The sequence below is a fragment of the Taudactylus pleione genome, unplaced genomic scaffold (genome assembly GCF_031769625.1).
Source record: "Taudactylus pleione unplaced genomic scaffold, aTauple2 ptg001494l, whole genome shotgun sequence".
Classification (NCBI taxonomy): domain Eukaryota; kingdom Metazoa; phylum Chordata; class Amphibia; order Anura; family Myobatrachidae; genus Taudactylus; species Taudactylus pleione.
The window spans coordinates 2,848-24,727 of NW_028285892.1; the positions used below are offsets into that span (position 1 = coordinate 2,848).

The 21,880-nt window shown below is 46.7% G+C and overlaps 1 protein-coding gene across 1 annotated transcript in view; it reads left to right on the forward strand.

Moving 5' to 3' along the window:
• Positions 1-12,193: 12,193 nt before the first annotated feature.
• The window catches only part of EPHX2 (epoxide hydrolase 2), a 117,643-nt gene continuing 107,956 nt past the window's right edge, over positions 12,194-21,880 (forward strand). The window contains exons 1-2 of the mRNA XM_088463891.1: positions 12,194-12,419; positions 21,652-21,774. Coding sequence (XP_088320017.1) covers positions 12,297-12,419; positions 21,652-21,774 — 246 coding nt within the window. The 5' untranslated portion in view covers positions 12,194-12,296. The remainder of the gene's footprint in view (positions 12,420-21,651; positions 21,775-21,880) is intronic.

The following is a 21,880-nucleotide window of genomic DNA, read 5'->3' on the forward strand; positions in this document are numbered from 1 at the left end:
AATGTTGACTGGATGGCCTCGTATGTCTTCCTCAGGGGCCTACCCATGGGTGGGCATTTCTGTCGTTGAGGCTTGTTTTTTTCTCGGGCCGTGTAACCCTCGTGGGCGGCTCGTCGTGGCGCCTCGGCTGTTTTGCCTTACTAGGTGTCCACGTGGTCTTCTGTCCATACCTTTTTAAGGTTCTAGGCATTGGTTTCCTTTGCCTCTCAGGATGCTTCCTTTTTGGCGACGGATTCTCCTCTCAGCACAGGAGCGTCCCCACCCTTGGTTGAACTGCTTTGGGACATCCCCAAGGTCAACCCTGTGGACCCCCTATGGACCCTGAAGTAGAAAACAAGAGATATGGTAAGAACTTACCTTTGTTATCTCTGTTTCTACGAAGTCCATAGGGTCCACAGGGCGCCCGCCCTGACGCACCTGGCTTCATATGGGCTGTGTTACTGGTCACCGGCTTCCCGTCTCCTTTTCTGTGAGTATGGTTCTAGAGTGTTCCAGTTTTCTCTCTCTTTTTCTCTCCTCCTCCGGCCTTTGGCTACTTACAATCTGAGGTGCCTCTGGCTGGGGGGCGGGGTTATAGGGAGAGTGGACCCAAGTGCATCCTGGGAGCTAAAAGCTTTAACTGCGTGGTGCCCGGATTTGGTTCCCAACCTATACCCCAAGGTCAACCCTGTGGACCCTATGGACTTCGTAGAAACAGAGATAACAAAGGTAAGTTCTTACCATATCTCTTGTTTTTGGGGAGAATCCTGATCTCTCTGGTAATGGGCACCTAGTGATAACACCAGTGCAGGCAAACGTTTCATGGCCTGAATCTCAGTGGCCAGGAAAATGCAGCTGATCACTTTACTAGTTACTGTTTAGTTGAATTTTGTATCTTTTATAACAGACCGTGCGCACTGCCAAAAATTCTTATGTATCCAGCCCCTTGCTGACAGCGACGCATTTCGCACTTTCGACCCCTTGTGCTGACGCAGAAGTACGTTAGTGGGAGCATATAAGCTTGGCCAGAGGACAGTCAGAGCCATGTTCGCACAGAATGCGCCCCATAGTGACCACGAGAAAGAGGCCTGTGCGCCTATTAGGAGGCCGGCTACTTGCAGGTGCATAATAAGCACGTAATGAGTTGGGGGCTGCTTTCGATTGACTCAGTGTGTATGAATCTCCTCCCACTGATACGTAATGTCGCAGCTACCATCTATGGGCCTGATTCAAAGATGTACGCTAATGACTCCCTTGTGGGGTCCATGTTTTTAGGATCTGCATCCAATGCCGCTTTTATGTGCGCAGTTGCTGCCAGCTGCGAGGGCTCCGGTTTGCGTCTCAGTACAAATTCCCCCCGGCTGATGCATTAGAATATTTTAAGTGGCACAATTCACAAATGGTGTTTGGTACATCCCTGAATCAGGCCCTATATTCCCTATCACATGGGAAAACCTACCAAGTCCACACAGATCAGCCATGATCTCAGTGCTGTGAGGCGGCAATGCTAACCACTACACCAACCCTGGTGGTTAGCATTAAAGGGGAAGGCAGCGGAAGTGTGTATTGATGTAAACGTAATGTACTTACGTTTTGTATTTGTGTCCTTTTCTAATTTTATTTAGCATGGTAAATGTGACTTTATTAGTGCTGAATCACACTGCCCAGGCGTGGCCTATATTGTGTATATATTGTGTACTGTATTAGCTAATACCACTGTGCATCCCCATCTGCTGACGTAACCCAGGCATATACAGTCAGGTGCATAAATATTGGGACATTGACAGAATTTTCATATTTTGGCCTCTATTCACCACCACAATGGCTTTGAAATGAGTCAAACAAGATGTGATTTAACTGCAGACTTTCAGATTTAATTTGAGGGTAATTACATCCAAATCAGGAGAACGGTGTAGGAATTACAACGGTTTCTATATGTGCCTCCCACTTTTTAAGGGGCCAAAAGTAATGGGACTATCAACTCAAAAGCTATTTCATGGACAGGTGTGGGCTATTCCCTCGTTATTTCATTATCAATTAAGCAGGTAAAAGGTCTGGAGTTGATTCTAGGTGTGACATTTGCATTTGGAATCAGTTGCTGTCGACTCTCAATATGAGATCCAAAGAGCTGTCACTATCAGTGAAGCAAGCCATCATTAGGCTGAAAAATGAAAACAAACCCATCAGAGAGATAGCAAAAACATTAGGTGTGGCCAAATCAACTGTTTGGAACATTCTTAAAAAGAAAGAACACATCGGAGAGCTCAGCAACACCAAAAGACCCGGAAGACCACGGAAAACAACTGTGGTGGATGACAGAAGAATTATTTCCCTGGTGAAGAAAAACCCCTTCACAACAGTTGGCCAAATCAAGAACACTCTCCAGGAGGTAGGTGTATATGTGTCAAAGTCAACAATCAAGAGAAGACTTCACAAGAGTGAATATAGAGGGTTCACCACAAAATGTAAACCATTGGTGAGCCTCAAAAACAGGAAGACCAGATTAGAGTTTGTCAAACAACATCTAAAAATGCCATTACAGTTCTGGAACAACATCCTATGAACAGATGAGACAAAGATCAACTTGTACCAGAGTGATGGGAAGAGAAGAGTATGGACAAGGAAAGGAACTGCTCATGATCCAAAGCATACCACCTCATCAGTGAAGCATGGTGGTGGTAGTGTCATGGCATGGGTATGTATGGCGGCCAATGGAACTGGTTCCCTTGTATTTATTGATGATGTGACTGCTGACAAAAGCAGCAGAATGAATTCTGAAGTGTTTCGGGCAATATTATATGCTCATATTCAGTCAAATGCTTCAGAACTCATTGGACGGCGCTTCACAGTGCAGATGGACAATGACCCGAAGCATACTGCAACAGCAACCAAAGAGTTTTTTAAGGCAAAAAAGTGGAATGTTATGCAATGGCCAAGTCAATCCCCTGACCTGAATCCGATTGAGCATGCATTTCACTTGATGAAGACAAAACTGAAGGGAAAATGTCCCAAGAACAAGCAGGATCTGAAGACATTTGCAGTAGAGGCCTGGCAGAGCATTACCAGGGATGAAACCCAACGTCTGGTGATGTCTATGCGTTCCAGACTTCAGGCTGTAATTGCCTGCAAAGGATTTGCAACAAAGTATTAAAAAGTGAAAGCTAGATTTAGGATTGTTTAGTTTGTCCCATTACTTTTGGCTCCTTAAAAAGTGGGAGGCACATATAGAAACCGTTGTAATTCCTACACCGTTCACCTGATTTGGATGTAATTACCCTCAAATTAAATCTGAAAGTCTGCAGTTAAAGCACATCTTGTTTGTTTCATTTCAAAGCCATTGTGGTGGTGAATAGAGGACAAAATATGAAAATTCTGTCAATGTCCCAATATTTATGCACCTGACTGTATACTGCTGATCTCTCTGGGGTAACCCAGGGGCATAGCGCTGCCCTTGCAGGACTCTAATAGTCTACCGCATGCATTTTGCGCTGGTGATTTACCTGCAAATTCCATCCAACTCTGCATGAGCCCCAAAGTGTGTGTATAGCTAAAATGCCGAATTACTTGTATATGAAATACACACAACCTTTGTGAAAGTAATGGACTTCCAGGTGGTTTCCTCTGTATGCAGGTCTCTGTCTAGCGCTAGCACTTTCCACACTGTGGCATCCCTCTCCGTGGTGACACCCACTGCGGATTGGATTGAAGTGCATGCCACGAGCTGGCAAAAAAGGGGCCTTGCAGGTAGGGGCGTGGCCTTGCGGGTAGGGGGACATGCCTTGTGGCCTGGACCCCCGTTTTTAGTCACTCTGGTGGTCCCGAAGATGCGGAGTGCCCCCGGGGACTAGCCTGTGTGCAGTGCTGGCTCCCTCCCTGTGGGCCTGATTCAGCAAGGGACGCATGTGAGAGATCGCACGCCCTCGGTCGCTGCGAGTATATGCAAATCAATGCACAAGGATGCAGACACCCAGCAATACATAGTGCCGCCCATCTCCCTTTACTCAATGCTCAGTCAGTACGCAGGATAGCGCAAACATCGGTAACATCGAGAACCGTCGGACCCAGACGCACAATAGGGGATGACCAGACCTGGCGCAGGATTTTGGCCATTTCCTGCGTGCAGCGAGTCATCTGGCTGCGTTTGCCGACGTACTCCCTTATTTACGCACGCCCCTTTAACGGCGTTCAAACGCGAAGGCGCGCGTTCTGTTAAACTGATAATATGGTGTATATGATATGAGAAATAAGCAGCTATGCTGCACTGCAGGGGGGCAGATGTAACATGTACAGAGAGACATTACATTTAGGAGGGGTGAGTCCAAACTAACATCTACATTGCAGTGTAATAATAATATAGCTGTCCAGCAGTTCTGGGCTACATACAAGAGCAGCCAGTATTTACCCTGCATGCAAAAATAATAAATGTATGTATGTGCCCCCCTGCAGTGCAGCATGGTTTGTCCAGATACACAGTTACTCTATTCCCAAAGCTGAATCAGGCCCAGAACGGTCCATTCGGGGACAGGAAAATGAGGCATCTGGGCTGCAGTGTTCCATTCCGCATTTATACATTGAGGTTACATATTACTCTAGGCCCAGCAACCATGTAACAAAAGGTCTTTTAAAGTATTTCTTTTAATAGAATAGTATGTGTATTATGATAGTCTGAGGGATATTTCAGCGTCAGGGCACTGCGCAGCAGCGGGCGTCCCAGCGTCAGGGCACTGCGCAGCAGCGGGCGTCCCAGCGTCAGGGCACTGCGCAACAGCGGGCGTCCCAGCGTCAGGGCACTGCGCAGCAGCGGGCGTCCCAGCGTCGGGGTACTGTGCAGCAGCGGGCGTCCCAGCGTCGGGGTACTGTGCAGCAGCGGGCGTCCCAGCGTCGGGGTACTGTGCAGCAGCGGGCGTCCCAGCGTCGGGGTACTGTGCAGCAGCGGGCGTCCCAGCGTCAGGGCACTGCGCAGCAGCGGGCGTCCCAGCGTCGGGGTACTGCGCAGCAGCGGGCGTCCCAGCGTCAGGGCACTGCGCAGCAGCGGGCGTCCCAGCGTCAGGGTACTGCGCAGCAGCAGGCGTCCCAGGGTCAGGGCACTGCGCAGCCGCGGGCGTCCCAGGGTCAGGGCACTGCGCAACAGCGGGCGTTCCAGAGTTACCTGATAGGCTCACACCCTGCTCCTGGGCTGTTCCCCCGGCTGATAGAGATAAATACTGCGATGTGGCTGAGGGGATATTTCCCCTTTAAATGGGACTAGAAGGGAAAGTAATAGAAAGAAAATAAGAGGAGGATCGGGGGCAGCGTCCCAGCGACCGTTCCTAAACCGCAGTCTCTGTTGTTCCCAAACACAGGTTTTCTGTAGAGGGGGGTCGAGCTGATGATTTCACAAAAAATAATTTTTTACCTTCATATATAAGTGGGCATAGACTATTTCTGCTCTTTGCCATTAGGGTCTATTTTCCTTTAACACGGCCCTGTATCAGTGATTGTGTCTCTGCCACCCCTCTGTCACATAACTGGCTGCAGTTATTTTATTATCCTGTTATTTTCCCTTCAATACATCTGATCAATAAGAGTCTCTCTGTATTACAAGGTCACTGAGTAATATACAGCTACTCAGGTTACACAGAACTTATTTATGCTTCTATCTCCTCCAGCAGCTCACAGAGCAAGTTTATTTATTTATTTTATTTATTAACAGTATATTATATAGCGCAGCACATATTCCGTTTTACAATTGTAAACAGTAATAGAACAAAACTGGGATATATAGGTAGGAAGGCCCTGCTCGCAAGCTTACAATCTATAGGGAAATTGATACAGAAGGATAGGTGCTATATATTGCATTTTGGTCCAGCCAGAATGCACAGTTGCATGACCCATTTACACCGGAGTGTTGGCCAAATGTCTTGAGGATGTGAGAGAAAGACGATGTGTGAGGTTGTGTGTGGACTGTGAAAGGGGGTGTAATTACATGTGGAGGCTATGAAGGTTATGTGGGTGGTTCTGGGATCTGATAAGCTTGCCTGAAGAGGTGAGTTTTCAGGGATCGCTTGAAGGATTGGAGACTAGAGGAAAGTCATATTTTGCGAGGTAGGGCATTCCATAGAGTGGGTGCAGCGCGAAGAAAGTCCTGTAACCGTGAATGGGAGCAAGTAATGGTAAAGGTCGGGTAGGGAGATATTTTGAGATGAGTGAAGAGATGTATGTTGGTGTGGTTTGGTTAATAGCTTTGTGTGTAAGTAAGAGTATTTTGTATTGAATACGGTAGAAAACCGGCAACCAATGGAGGGACTGAGAGAGCGGGGCAGCAGACGATGAACGTTTGGCAAGGAAGATAAGCCTTGCAGCTGCATGCATAATGGATTGTAATGGCAATAGCCTGTTTTTGGGAAGACCAGTAAGGAGACTATTGCAATAGTCAATGCGGGAAATAATAAGTGCATGGATTAGAGTTTTTGCAATGTCTTGTGTGAGATATGGTCGAATTTTGGATAAGTTTTTTAGATGTATGTAACATGATTTTGAGACAGATTGAATGTGGGGAACAAAGGACAGTTCAGAGTCAAGGATGACACCAAGGCAGCGAGCTTGTGGGGTGGGGTGGATTGTCGAGTTATCAACAGTGATAGAGAGATCAGGTTGGTAACTGTTATTGGCCGGTGGAAATATAATTAATTCTGTTTTAGAAATATTAAGTTTCAGGTGGCGAAATGACATCCAAGATGAAATGGCAGAAATACATTCAGTGACACGGACCAATACAGATGGTGATAAATCTGGAGAGGATAGGTAGATTTGAGTATTGTCCACCTACAGATGGTACTGAAATCCAAAAGAGCTGATTAGTTTACCAAGAGAGGTGGTATAGATTGAGAATAGCAGAGGCCCTAAGACAGAGCCTTGCGGTACTCCAACTGATAAAGGTAGCGAAGAGGAGGCAGAATGCACCCACTCACAGGAGCATGGCATAGCATCCAGCAGCTGGAACTAAAGTAGTCACTACTGTATTAGGATGGCGGGACAGTCCCATAATAGCTGCATTTCTTGTCAGGCTGTATATAGATGCTAAAATGTAACACACAAATTAAAGTGCTTCTACTTTACTTTGTACATCTCTCATGTAAATAACACAAACAATCTATTTTCTATCATAGAGATAGATGTATGAAGGACTTAATTTTTACATAACATCAGGTCGTCTTATACACACACATTCCGCAGCACATATCCTAACCCACTGCTCCATGCTCCTTCTTCACTATCTACCCCTCTGTGTCGCCCCTGTCTGTCTGCCCTTCCCCTTTAGAATGTAAGCTCTCACGAGCAGGGCCCTCATCCTCACGTGCTTCTCCTCCCCCTACTTATAGTATAATTTACTCCTAACTCCCTACAATGGCACCTACCACCTGGTTGCTCATGTCCTGCTGCTTGTGTTTTGCAGCTGAGTTTATAACCTTGTCCTTGTCCTGCATTGTTTTGTATTACTATTAACTGTTTTTCTTGTGTGCTCATTGGAACGCCTACCGTCTGAAGCCGGCCCCACTGACATCACTAGTGATGTCAGTGGGAGTGATTTTGGCTCTGATAGAGCCAAAATCACTCCAGGGCTTGTGGCTGGAAAACCCTACCGCAGGGTTTCCGTCGTAAGTCCAATGGTCTCGATGGTCAAGACCATCGCAACCATCTTTTTGGACGCTCGCATATGCTGTGAGTGGTCACCCACAGCTATACGAGCGTCCAGGAGGACGCTCCATTTTAATGGAGGAGGGCCCTGATTCAGAGCGAGCGTTCTGGTCAGAGCGTCCGGCTCTGAATCAGGCCCTTAGTCAGTGCTGTCTCTGTGGAGTGTTGGGAACGGAAGCCGGACTGAAGTGGGTCCAATAAGTTATGTGAGTTAAGAAAGTGTGTGAGGCGGGTGTAGACAAGTCTCTCAAGTAGCTTGGAGGGGCATGGGAGCTGGGAGATAGGACGGTAATTTGAGAGAGTGTTGGGGTCAGAGTTTTGCTTTTTCAGAATAGGAGTAATCACAGCATGCTTGAACAGTGATGGAAAGATGCCAGTAGAGAGAGAGAGATTACAGATTTTAGTTAGGGTTGGGATAAGCACAGGAGACAGAGCTTTACTGATTTGTGAGGGTAAAGGATCTAGAGTAGAGGTAATACAGTAGGAGGAAAAGAAGAGGGAAGATACTTCATCTTCGTTTGTGAGATCAAATGAAGAGAATGTGCCAGAGGATTCAGGTAGGGAATTGAGCAGGTCACTAGCTGAAGAAGAGCATACCATTTCAAGTTCTCTATATCGTTTTATCTCCCTTACCCCAAGTCCACCCACCACTCCACAAGCTCTCTCTTTTCACCCACCTCCTCCTCCTTGAAGGCCCTTACATGCCAGTAACTGGCCCCGTACCCTTACATGCCAGTAACTGGCCCCGAACCCTTACATGCCAGTAACTGCCCTTACATGCCACTCACTGGCCCTAGTGCCCTTACATGCCTTTTAATTTCTTAATGACCTTTATGTGGTATTTTTCAGTGTGCGCTACTTGCCAAATACATTTTGTATAACACAATCACACAAGTGCCTCATTGGCTCCTACAAGATCACCATCAGTGTCTCCTTAAATACTTTGTGTAGCTGTGAGCATTCAGATGATGGCATTGGATACAGATTGCACTCTCTCTGTGATCGCTTCAGACCTGGGGTTACAGATATGAGCAGGAGAGGTACATGTCCAGGGAGGCAGCATATTCTAATCAGACTCACAGGAGCCGGTTTTATCACCAGACGTGTTTCAGGTGGTTTGTGGAAAATGGCTCTGAACACCAGACCTCCTTCACTGCAGTCACACAGCAGCATCGTACAGTCCAATAGTAAGCCTTAATACTCGGCACGCAGGCTTCTAACAAAAGCGCCATCTGAATAGATGTCTTGCTACTTAGCACAAAATGGTTTCCTTAATGGAGCACACTCTGGGCCTGATTCAGACCCGCTCGCAAGCGCTGTGCGCTCGCGAGCGGGTCGATGTTTGGCCACTGCGCATGCGCACACCGGAGCCAGCTCCAACGTGCACATGAGCGAGATCCAGCTAGCGACGGGCGCTCCGTCACTCCGGGTCTCGCAACACAAAAGGGGGCGGCTGTCGATTTTGATCGACAGCTCACACCGTTTTGGAGGCGGGCTGGGGGGGTGGCTGGCCAAACGGAGGCATTCCCGACGGAACGCCTGCCGTTTAGGGGCGGCCCCACTGACATCACGAGTGATGTCAGTGGTGAGCTTCCGGCTCTATTAAGAGCCAGAAGCTCACTGGGGCTTGAGGGAACGAGACCCTGCCGCAAGGGTCTCGTCGCAAGTCACGATGGTCGAGACCATCGCGACCATCACCTGGCCGCTCGCAATAGCTGTGGGTGGTCACCTACAGCTATGCGAGCGGCCCGGAGGCCGCACCAAAAAAACCCAAAAAACGCCCTGATTCAGAGCGAGCGCTCTTTCAGGGCGTCCGTCTCTGAATCAGGCCCTCTGTGCAACATATGCCGCCCTGAGAGCAAATGTAACTAAGGGAGCATCCGTAGCTCTCTCAGGTAACCGATCCCAGGCTTGTGACGCAGGACGATCCTGCGGCTTCTCCACCTCCCACCAGCAAGATCACCAGGGAAAATCTGATCACAGGAAGTTCTTATTTTGAAACCACTTTATTACCATTGGTAGTACACAAAAAAAAAAAGTTCTGAGTATATAATGGGTTGAGCGGGCCAGCTGGAGGCCTGCCTGGTTGTGTTGCTGTAATGGCACTTCTCAGAGGCATGGACTAGTATCATTGTGAGTGTGGTGACTGCCTCATTACACAGCCCCCACGCCCCCCTTGTGTTCTGCGAGTACAAAGCAGTATACTGTCACACTGCAGGCAGCATCCATGTCTTACACACAGATATTCCCCTTTAGTCTCCTGTTCCCCCGCACCCCCTGCTGTTGTGGTGCTGCTCACATCTCTTTTTTCTTGTTGTGTATTTGTATTTCAAAGCCAGCATTGCAGATGATGTACCACAACCCCAGCTGTGCTCCCTGTGCCCTGTACCTGCTGCAGATAAACCCATTCCATCCACCCTCCTGTGTCTGCAGCCAAACGACCTACTGTAAGCTGGTGTATGAGAAGGGGGACACTGGTATACCCACGGTCACTGTAGAAAAGATGGCCGACATGCTGCCGTGGGTGACAAAGGTCCCAGACTACATTCATACAGGGCCCAGTATAGGACGTTGTGGGAACAAGTCTGCCTGTGAAATAATACATCATTATTTATATAGCACCTTTCACCCAATAGGACTCAAAGCACCTCACATTACTGCAGCGGGCGAGGTCGCCACCTGGGCAGTGCCCAGTTACTGTTCTGTTTAATCATCTACAATCAGTCCCTGCCACATTGGAGGGACAGCAGCGGCTGGATGGTAACAAGCAGATGTATTCAGGGTTATCATTTCTAAATTTTATTTATAGGGCGTCACAAGTGGTCCGCAGCGCCGTACAGAGGACCTGATTCAGCCCCGGTCCCTAAGCTGCGAACGCTCGCTAGGGGCGATTATCGCACATCTGCGTATGCGTCAAAGTACGCATGCGCGAACCAGTCACTGTGGCCGGGAATCGTGCGCTCGTAGTACACAGACTGGATGCTACTTTGAGTGACAGATAGCGCCGTTTGTGGGTGGTGACAGAGGAAGGTGCTTGTGAACAGGGGAGTGGATGTGCGTCAAAACGGAGTTTTATGGGAGTGCATAATTAGCATAGTTGCGTCATTGAACACGTCACTTGGTTGTTTTTTAGCCTGAACTGATCGCAGTGCTTGCAGCTTTACACTGCAGCGTACGCTCACTGCTGTCGCTCTCTAAGACATAGAGGGCGTCCTTAAGCCAGACAGTGCAATCGCGGGATTTGCATACCCAGCCCCTTTTGGCAATGAGCGAGCGCAGCTTAGCGACCGGGTCTGAATCAGGCCCAGAGGACAAAACAATAAGAGAGTACAGTAGACAAATGGCACTACAAGTCTTTACACAGACACTGATGCCATGTAAATATTCAGTGTAAGCTGAACCTGTACCTAATACTGTGGGCGCAGATACAGATGGAGCCAGCCTCATCTATGCCGCGTTGTGCCCGTACATATCACGGCATAGCGCAGCCGGTGATTACGCCATTAAAGTCTATGGTGTGCGCATGTGTGCACACGCAAACGCCATAACCTCAGGCACGCTAGTTACTTCAAGTTGTCTGAAGTACCAAAAACAATAGAGGAGGGGAGTCCAGGCCCGGGGGCTTCATTCAGAGCCGCTCGTAAGCGGCCGCTCGTTCGTTCCGAGCGATGTTCGCACATCTGCGCATGCGTACGGATTGTAATACGCATGCGCGAACCAGTCAGTGCGGCCGAAAATCGATTGTTCGCTAAATAGCGAATGCCTGCTATTTTGAGTGACAGGAGGAGGCGTATGTGGGTGGTAAAAGGGGAAGGTGCTTGAAAACGGGGAGTGGAGATCCAAACGCAGGCGTGCTTGAAGGTCAAAACGGGCGTTTTAAGGGTGTGCATAATTAATACAGCAGCGTCATTGCCCACGTCACTGGGTTATATTATAGTCAGAACTGCTCGCAATATAGCGGTAGGAAAAACCAACCACAAGAATAGCGAGCAGTTCATACGCTGTTCGATGTACTCGATTAATTTATTAAATAGCGGACATGACGTACGATGCGAGCGGCCAGGGGGCGTCTTTTTCCAAAATACGACCGCAAGGAGCGAACGGTTAATTTAAATAGCCACCCACTTTTTCTGAACGAGCGAGCGCAAATAGCGTCCGGCTCTACACCTCCTTCTTGGGCTCTCTGGGTCTGATTCAGAGTGTAGCTGGGGTGCAAGAGAAGTAGCTAACGAGAACTGGAGGGAATTGGGAGTTGTCAATGACATGTAGAAATAAATTCCCCTATGATGAAGCTGGGGGTCTGCGTCTTATTGGGAGATAGAAGCTCTGGAAGGAGCCCTGATCATCAGTCTCCAATACTAGGACGGTGAATGTCGCCCGGGGCCAGGGGACCAGCACGGCTCATCGGCTGCACTTTCTTTATCCCGTTAAAAGATTTGGATTTGTTTTGGTATTTAAAAATTTTGTTTTGTACCAATTTCCAGAGTAAATCAGGTAAATGTAATTGTCTGGATGAATGTATCCAATAAGGTAGAACTAACGACCATGTACGGCAACAAATCACCTTTGCAGGGTTTAAGACGTGCGTGCTGACCAATAACTGGGTGGACGACGGCCCCGGCAGACACCGCACCGCCGAGATGATCTCTTTTCTGAACAGGCACTTTGACTCTGTGATCGAATCCTGCCACATCGGGATGAGGAAACCGGAGACCCGGATCTACGAGTACGCCCTGAAGAGGCTGAACGCTAAACCCAATGAGGTGGGCTTTCATTGTACATCGTCAGGATGCTACAGAATTGTTTCTGTGTCTTAGTACATTCCGTGTAGGCGGTGCGCTCCTTACAGTGGGAAGTTATGTCTTTAGCAGCTCAACCTCTTGTTTTGTAACTCCGTTACTTCTGGTTTACTTCTGATTATGTTACATGAATACAAACCCAGAAACATCCCCCAGCGCAGTGCTGTAAGGGAAGAGTTCAACTTCCACTTTACTTATACATAAAATGCAGAAGTCTTAGTTACACACATTGCAAATCTATGATCTGCCACTCGGAGCTTCCACTAATAGCCGTAATAACTGTACACAGTGAGAGTCCCTATATTGGGTCATATATATCAGTAATAACTGTACACAGTGAGAGTCCCTATATTGGGTCATATACATCAGTAATAACTGTACACTGTGAGAGTCCCTATATTGGGTCATATATATCAGTAATAACTGTACACAGTGAGAGTCCCTATATTGGGTCATATATATCAGTAATAACTGTACACAGTGAGAGTCCCTATATTGGGTCATATACATCAGTAATAACTGTACACAGTGAGAGTCCCTATATGGGGTCATATATATCAGTAATAACTGTACACAGTGAGAGTCCCTATATTAGGTCTTATATATCAGTAATAACTGTACACAGTGAGAGTCCCTATATTAGGTCTTATATATCAGTAATAACTGTACACTGTGAGAGTCCCTATATTGGGTCATATATATCAGTAATAACTGTACACAGTGAGAGTCCCTATATTGGGTCATATACATCAGTAATAACTGTACACAGTGAGAGTCCCTATATGGGGTCATATATATCAGTAATAACTGTACACAGTGAGAGTCCCTATATTAGGTCATATATATCAGTAATAACTGTACACAGTGAGAGTCCCTATATTGGGTCATATACATCAGTAATAACTGTACACAGTGAGAGTCCCTATATGGGGTCATATATATCAGTAATAACTGTACACAGTGAGAGTCCCTATATTAGGTCTTATATATCAGTAATAACTGTACACTGTGAGAGTCCCTATATGGGGTCATATATATCAGTAATAACTGTACACAGTGAGAGTCCCTATATTGGGTCATATATATCAGTAATAACTGTACACAGTGAGAGTCCCTATATTAGGTCATATATATCAGTAATAACTGTACACAGTGAGAGTCCCTATATTAGGTCTTATATATCAGTAATAACTGTACACAGTGAGAGTCCCTATATTAGGTCATATATATCAGTAATAACTGTACACAGTGAGAGTCCCTATATTGGGTCATATATTTATGTGTTTTAACTTGAGAGCTAACTTATCAGGAGGTTCCCCAAGAGACTCGAATATGGCACTACAAGGACCAGCACCCCCTGCCAGCTACTGATCCTATACATCAGAGTATTCAACATGCTGCCCTCCAGCTGTTGTGGGACTACACATCCCAGCATACCCTGCCACAGTTTTACCATGCCCTAATAGCAAAACTGTGGCTGAGCATGCTGGGAGGTCTAGTTCCACTACAGCGGGACGGCTGCATGTTGAATATCCCTGCCACACATGCTTCACAGACAGTGATACACACAATGGATGTTCCAGATGTGTCCTCATACATCTATCCTCAATACACCACACAGCGCGACATGCCTGGCGTGAGGAAGCCGTCAGCTCCCGTGCTACTTGGCTAGCATTAGGCGTCTTTCTTTGCTGAAAATGCGCCTTAGTCGCAGTGCGATGCGACTATGACGCACCAAGAGACTGCGCTGAGTAATGTGACATGTGACACCTGTATATCTGTGTGCTCCTGAGTCTGTATATAGGAGACTGCGCTGAGTAATGTGATGTGTGACACCTGTATATCTGTGTGCTCCTGAGTCTGTATATGGGAGACTGCGCTGAGTAATGTGATATGTGACACCTGTATATCTGTGTGCTCCTGAGTCTGTATATGGGAGACTGCGCTGAGTAATGTGATATGTGACACCTGTATATCTGTGTGCTCCTGAGTCTGTATATGGGAGACTGCGCTGAGTAATGTGATATGTGACACCTGTATATCTGTGTGCTCCTGAGTCTGTATTTGGGAGACCGCGCTGAGTAATGTGATATGTGACACCTGTATATCTGTGTGCTCCTGAGTCTGTAAATGGGAGACTGCGTTGAGTAATGTGATATGTGACACCTGTATATCTGTGTGCTCCTGAGTCTGTATATGGGAGACTGCGCTGAATAATGTGATATGTGACACCTGTATATCTGTGTGCTCCTGAGTCTGTATATGGGAGACTGCGCTGAGTAATGTGATATGTGACACCTGTATATCTGTGTGCTCCTGAGTCTGTATATGGGAGACTGCGCTGAGTAATGTGATATGTGACACCTATATATCTGTGTGCTCCTGAGTCTGTATATAGGAGACTGCGCTGAGTAATGTGATGGGTGACACCTGTATATCTGTGTGCTCCTGAGTCTGTATATGGGAGACTGCGCTGAGTAATGTGATATGTGACACCTGTATATCTTTGTGCTCCTGAGTCTGTATATGAGAGACTGCACTGAGTAATGTGATATGTGACACCTGTATATCTGTGTGCTCCTGAGTCTGTATATGGGAGACTGCACTGAGTAATGTGATATGTGACACCTGTATATCTGTGTGCTCCTGAGTCTGTATATAGGAGACTGCTCTGAGTAATGTGATGTGTGACACCTGTATATCTGTGTGCTCCTAAGTCTGTATATAGGAGACTGCGCTGAGTAATGTGATATGTGACACCTGTATATCTGTGTGCTCCTGAGTCTGTAAATGGGAGACTGCGTTGAGTAATGTGATATGTGACACCTGTATATCTGTGTGCTCCTGAGTCTGTATATGGGAGACTGCGCTGAGTAATGTGATATGTGACACCTGTATATCTGTGTGCTCCTGAGTCTGTATATGGGAGACTGCACTGAGTAATGTGATATGTGACACCTGTATATCTGTGTGCTCCTGAGTCTGTATATAGGAGACTGCGCTGAGTAATGTGATGTGTGACACCTATATATCTGTGTGCTCCTGAGTCTGTATATAGGAGACTGCGCTGAGTAATGTGATGTGTGACACCTGTATATCTGTGTGCTCCTGAGTCTGTATATGGGAGACTGCGCTGAGTAATGTGATATGTGACACCTGTATATCTGTTTGCTCCTGAGTCTGTATATAGGAGACTGCGCTAAGTAATGTGATGTGTGACACCTGTATATCTGTGTGCTCCTGAGTCTGTAAATGGGAGACTGCGTTGAGTAATGTGATATGTGACACCTGTATATCTGTGTGCTCCTGAGTCTGTATATGGGAGACTGCGCTGAGTAATGTGATATGTGACACCTGTATATCTGTGTGCTCCTGAGTCTGTATATGGGAGACTGCACTGAGTAATGTGATATGTGACACCTGTATATCTGTGTGCTCCTGAGTCTGTATATAGGAGACTGCGCTGAGTAATGTGATGTGTGACACCTATATATCTGTGTGCTCCTGAGTCTGTATATAGGAGACTGCGCTGAGTAATGTGATGTGTGACACCTGTATATCTGTGTGCTCCTGAGTCTGTATATGGGAGACTGCGCTGAGTAATGTGATATGTGACACCTGTATATCTGTTTGCTCCTGAGTCTGTATATAGGAGACTGCGCTAAGTAATGTGATGTGTGACACCTGTATATCTGTGTGCTCCTGAGTCTGTATATGGGAGACTGCGCTGAGTAATGTGATATGTGACACCTGTATATCTGTGTGCTCCTGAGTCTGTATATGGGAGACTGCGCTGAGTAATGTGATGGGTGACACCTGTATATCTGTGTGCTCCTGAGTCTGTATATGGGAGACTGCGCTGAGTAATGTGATATGTGACACCTGTATATCTGTGTGCTCCTGAGTCTGTATATGGGAGACTGCGCTGAGTAATGTGATATGTGACACCTGTATATCTGTGTGCTCCTGACTCTGTATATGGGCGACTGCGCTGAGTAATGTGATATGTGACACCTATATATCTGTGTGCCCCTGAGTCTGTATATGGGAGACTGCGCTGAGTAATGTGACACCTGTATATCTGTGTGCTCCTCAGTCTGTATATGGGAGACTGCGCTGAGTAATGTGATATGTGACACCTGTATATCTGTGTGCTCCTGAGTCTGTATATGGGAGACTGCGCTGAGTAATGTGATATGTGACACCTGTATATCTGTGTGCTCCTGAGTCTGTATATGGGAGACTGCGCTGAGTAATGTGATGGGTGACACCTGTATATCTGTGTGCTCCTGAGTCTGTATATGGGAGACTGCGCTGAGTAATGTGATATATGTGACACCTGTATATCTTTGTGCTCCTGAGTCTGTATATGAGAGACTGCACTGAGTAATGTGATATGTGACACCTATATATCTGTGTGCTCCTGAGTCTGTATATAGGAGACTGCGCTGAGTAATGTGATGGGTGACACCTGTATATCTGTGTGCTCCTGAGTCTGTATATGGGAGACTGCGCTGAGTAATGTGATATGTGACACCTGTATATCTTTGTGCTCCTGAGTCTGTATATGAGAGACTGCGCTGAGTAATGTGATATGTGACACCTGTATATCTGTGTGCTCCTGAGTCTGTATATGGGAGACTGCACTGAGTAATGTGATATGTGACACCTGTATATCTGTGTGCTCCTGAGTCTGTATATAGGAGACTGCGCTGAGTAATGTGATGTGTGACACCTGTATATCTGTGTGCTCCTAAGTCTGTATATAGGAGACTGCGCTGAGTAATGTGATATGTGACACCTGTATATCTGTGTGCTCCTGAGTCTGTAAATGGGAGACTGCGTTGAGTAATGTGATATGTGACACCTGTATATCTGTGTGCTCCTGAGTCTGTATATGGGAGACTGCGCTGAGTAATGTGATATGTGACACCTGTATATCTGTGTGCTCCTGAGTCTGTATATGGGAGACTGCACTGAGTAATGTGATATGTGACACCTGTATATCTGTGTGCTCCTGAGTCTGTATATAGGAGACTGCGCTGAGTAATGTGATGTGTGACACCTATATATCTGTGTGCTCCTGAGTCTGTATATAGGAGACTGCGCTGAGTAATATGATGTGTGACACCTGTATATCTGTGTGCTCCTGAGTCTGTATATGGGAGACTGCGCTGAGTAATGTGATATGTGACACCTGTATATCTGTTTGCTCCTGAGTCTGTATATAGGAGACTGCGCTGAGTAATGTGATATGTGACACCTGTATATCTGTGTGCTCCTGAGTCTGTATATGGGAGACTGCGCTGAGTAATGTGATATGTGACACCTGTATATCTGTGTGCTCCTGAGTCTGTATATGGGAGACTGCGCTGAGTAATGTGATATGTGACACCTGTATATCTGTGTGCTCCTGAGTCTGTATATGGGAGACTGCGCTGAGTAATGTGATGGGTGACACCTGTATATCTGTGTGCTCCTGAGTCTGTATATGGGAGACTGTGCTGAGTAATGTGATATGTGACACCTGTATATCTGTGTGCTCCTGAGTCTGTATATGGGAGACTGCGCTGAGTAATGTGATATGTGACACCTGTATATCTGTGTGCTCCTGACTCTGTATATGGGAGACTGCGCTGAGTAATGTGATATGTGACACCTATATATCTGTGTGCCCCTGAGTCTGTATATGGGAGACTGCGCTGAGTAATGTGACACCTGTATATCTGTGTGCTCCTCAGTCTGTATATGGGAGACTGCACTGAGTAATGTGATATGTGACACCTGTTTATCTGTGTGCTCCTGAGTCTGTATATGGGAGACTGCGCTGAGTAATGTGATATGTGACACCTGTATATCTGTGTGCTCCTGAGTCTGTATATGGGAGACTGCGCTGAGTAATGTGATATGTGACACCTGTATAGCTGTGTGCTCCTGAGTCTGTATATGGGAGACTGCGCTGAGTAATGTGATATATGTGACACCTGTATATCTGTGTGCTCCTGAGTCTGTATATGGGAGACTGCGCTGAGTAATGTGATATATGTGACACCTGTATATCTGTGTGCTCCTGAGTCTGTATATGGGAGACTGCGCTGAGTAATGTGATATGTGACACCTGTATATCTGTGTGCTCCTGAGTCTATATATGGGAGACTGCGCTGAGTAATGTGATATGTGACACCTGTATATCTGTGTGCTCCTGAGTCTGTATATGGGAGACTGCGCTGAGTAATATGATATGTGACACCTGTATATCTGTGTGCTCCTGAGTCTGTATATGGGAGACTGCGCTGAGTAATGTGATATATGTGACACCTGTATATCTGTGTGCTCCTGAGTCTGTATATGGGAGACTGCGCTGAGTAATGTGATATGTGACACCTGTATATCTGTGTGCTCCTGAGTCTGTATATGGGAGACTGCGCTGAGTAATGTGATATGTGACACCTGTATATCTGTGTGCTCCTGAGTCTGTATATGGGAGACTGCGCTGAGTAATGTGATATATGTGACACCTGTATATCTGTGTGCTCCTGAGTCTGTATATGGGAGACTGCGCTGAGTAATGTGATATGTGACACCTGTATATCAGTGTGCTCCTGAGTCTGTATATGGGAGACTGCGCTGAGTAATGTGATGTGTGACACCTGTATATCTGTGTGCTCCTGAGTCTGTATATAGGAGACTGCGCTGAGTAATGTGATATGTGACACCTGTATATCTGTGTGCTCCTGAGTCTGTATATGGGAGACTGCGCTGAGTAATGTGATATGTGACACCTGTATAGCTGTGTGCTCCTGAGTCTGTATATGGGAGACTGCGCTGAGTAATGTGATATGTGACACCTGTGTATCTGTGTGCTCCTGAGTCTGTATATGGGAGACTGCGCTGAGTAATGTGATATGTGACACCTGTATAGCTGTGTGCTCCTGAGTCTGTATATGGGAGACTGCGCTGAGTAATGTGATATGTGACACCTGTATATCTGTGTGCCCCTGAGTCTGTATATGGGAGACTGCGCTGAGTAATGTGATATGTGACACCTGTATATCTGTGTGCTCCTAAGTCTGTATATGGGAGACTGTGCTGAGTAATGTGATAAGTGACCCCTGTACATCTGTGTGCTCCTGAGACTGTAAATAGACCTAGGTGTGAAATAACTGCGGCCGTTGCATGGTAGCACTTCCAATTCTGATTCAGAGACTGTTGCACACAGATATACAAATGTCACATATCAAATTAATTAGCCCAGTCTCTTGGTGCATCCTACTCACATTGTGTTGCAATTTAGACACATTTTCGGCCAAAAAGACGCCCGGTGATAGCAGAGTTGGCGCCACTGCTACAAAGATGTGTGAGGACACATCTCTACTCTATTAATAAGTGGCTGCAGGTTCTAAATGAGGAGTAAAAGCCATCATTAATCTTTTATACATAACTGATAAAGGTTAAATACATTCTTAGGCCATAGTGGGATTGAGCAATTGCACTCCTGTTCCCCAATGCATACAGCTAAAGCCAAAGTTCACATCTTTATAACATGGTCCTAATTTTATCTGGTGCAAGATTAAAAACAAAATGTTTAGCTGCAAAGCATAGCATATCAGTTAGTTGTGACTTTAGTGTCTCTGTCTCTCGTGGCCTGTACTTTCCATCCATGAGAAGCCTCAAATTGGTAGATTATGACACCCAGCAGGGGCCAAGAGAGAAGGTATACAGATTTCTTCAGCTGCATGTTGAAAGCCTCTGCTATATGTATATTATGCCTGAACTTGTCCATTCATATTGGGGCCATTACAACACCAATGTGCTTCCTTCCATCCCTGCATGTGTCCTCCTACAGGGGGCTGGGCTGTGTCACAGAGCTGTTTTCTTTTCCTGCCCTACTGATTGTAAACAGCTCTGCTCTGTCCTTTGGATTGCACCACCGCTCTGCTCTACCCTTGGGATTGCACACCACTCTGCTCTGACCTTGGGATTGCACACCACTCTGCTCTGACCTTGGGATTGCACACCACTCTGCTCTGACCTTGGGATTGCACACCACTCTGTTCTGCCCATGCCATTGCACATCGCTCTGCCCTGCCCTTGCGATTGCACACTGTCCTGCCCTTGCGATTGCTCACTGCTTTACTTTTGGGATTGCACACTGCTCTGCTTTTGGGATTGAACCCTGCTCTGCTCTGGCTTTGGGTATGCACACAGCTCTGCCCTTGGGATTGCACACAGGTCTGCTCTGCCCTTGCGATTGCACACTGCCCTGCCCTTGCGATTGCTCACTGCTCTACTTTTGGGATTGCACACTGCTCTGCTTTTGGGATTGAACACTTCTCTGCTCTGCCTTTGGGTATGCACACAGCTCTGCCCTTGGGATTGCACACAGGTCTGCTCTGCTCTTGCAATTGCACACTGCGATTGCTCACTGCTCTACTTTTGGCATTGAACACTGCTCTGCTCTGCCTTTGGGTATGCACACTGCTCTGCCCTTGGGATTGCACACAGGTCTGCTCTGCCCTTGGGATTGCACACAGGTCTCCTCTGCCCTTGGGATTGCACACAGGTCTGCTCTGCCCTTGGGATTGCACACAGGTCTGCTCTGCCCTTGGGATTGCACACAGCACTGCTCTGCCCTTGGGATTGCACACTGCTCTGCTCTTTGCTTGGGATTGCACATTGCTCTACTCTACCCTTGGGTTTGCACACCACTCTGCTTTGAGCTCCGAAGTGAATACATTTTGGTCCAGAGTGCTGCTGTGTCATATTCAAGGACAAACAAAATAATCCTCTCAGTATGGTTATTACTGACAATCCCAGGAGGATGTCCGAAAGCTACACCAGTTTCATTGGTAAATGTTGTAGGATAGTGCAAGATGATAACTTGGTCAGCTAAAATAAAATAAAACCCTGTTTATTTAGTCCGCCTAAATGATCATCCATTTGCATGTAAATTACATTTCTGGAGTGAAGAGTAACTGATTCCTGCAGCTGATACAACTGGACCTCAGAAAATCAGATGGCACAGCAACGAGGCAGTTCTACCAAAGAGCTTACAATCGGGGTCAAATGAGACTTCAACATAGAAGCAGGGGAAGCCTACACTTGCTTTCATTTGGCCCCTCAACCAATTTTTCTTTTACCTTTTGTCTGGATTTTTATGCCTTAACAATAAACCGTTCTATATTCTCAATTACAGGCCATATTCCTTGATGACATTGGTGCCAATCTGAAAGCAGCTCGTGACTTGGGCATCTCCACTGTGCTGGTCAGAGACACAGAAAAAGCTTTAAAAGAGCTGGAACACTTGTCCGGCATCCAGGTAATCAGAGCCCACGAGTGGCGTTTTACATGTCCAATGAATGAGCCATCCAGAGGTCCCGTGCAGATTTGTACACTGTACCTGTTTTATAAGACCTCTGCGTCTC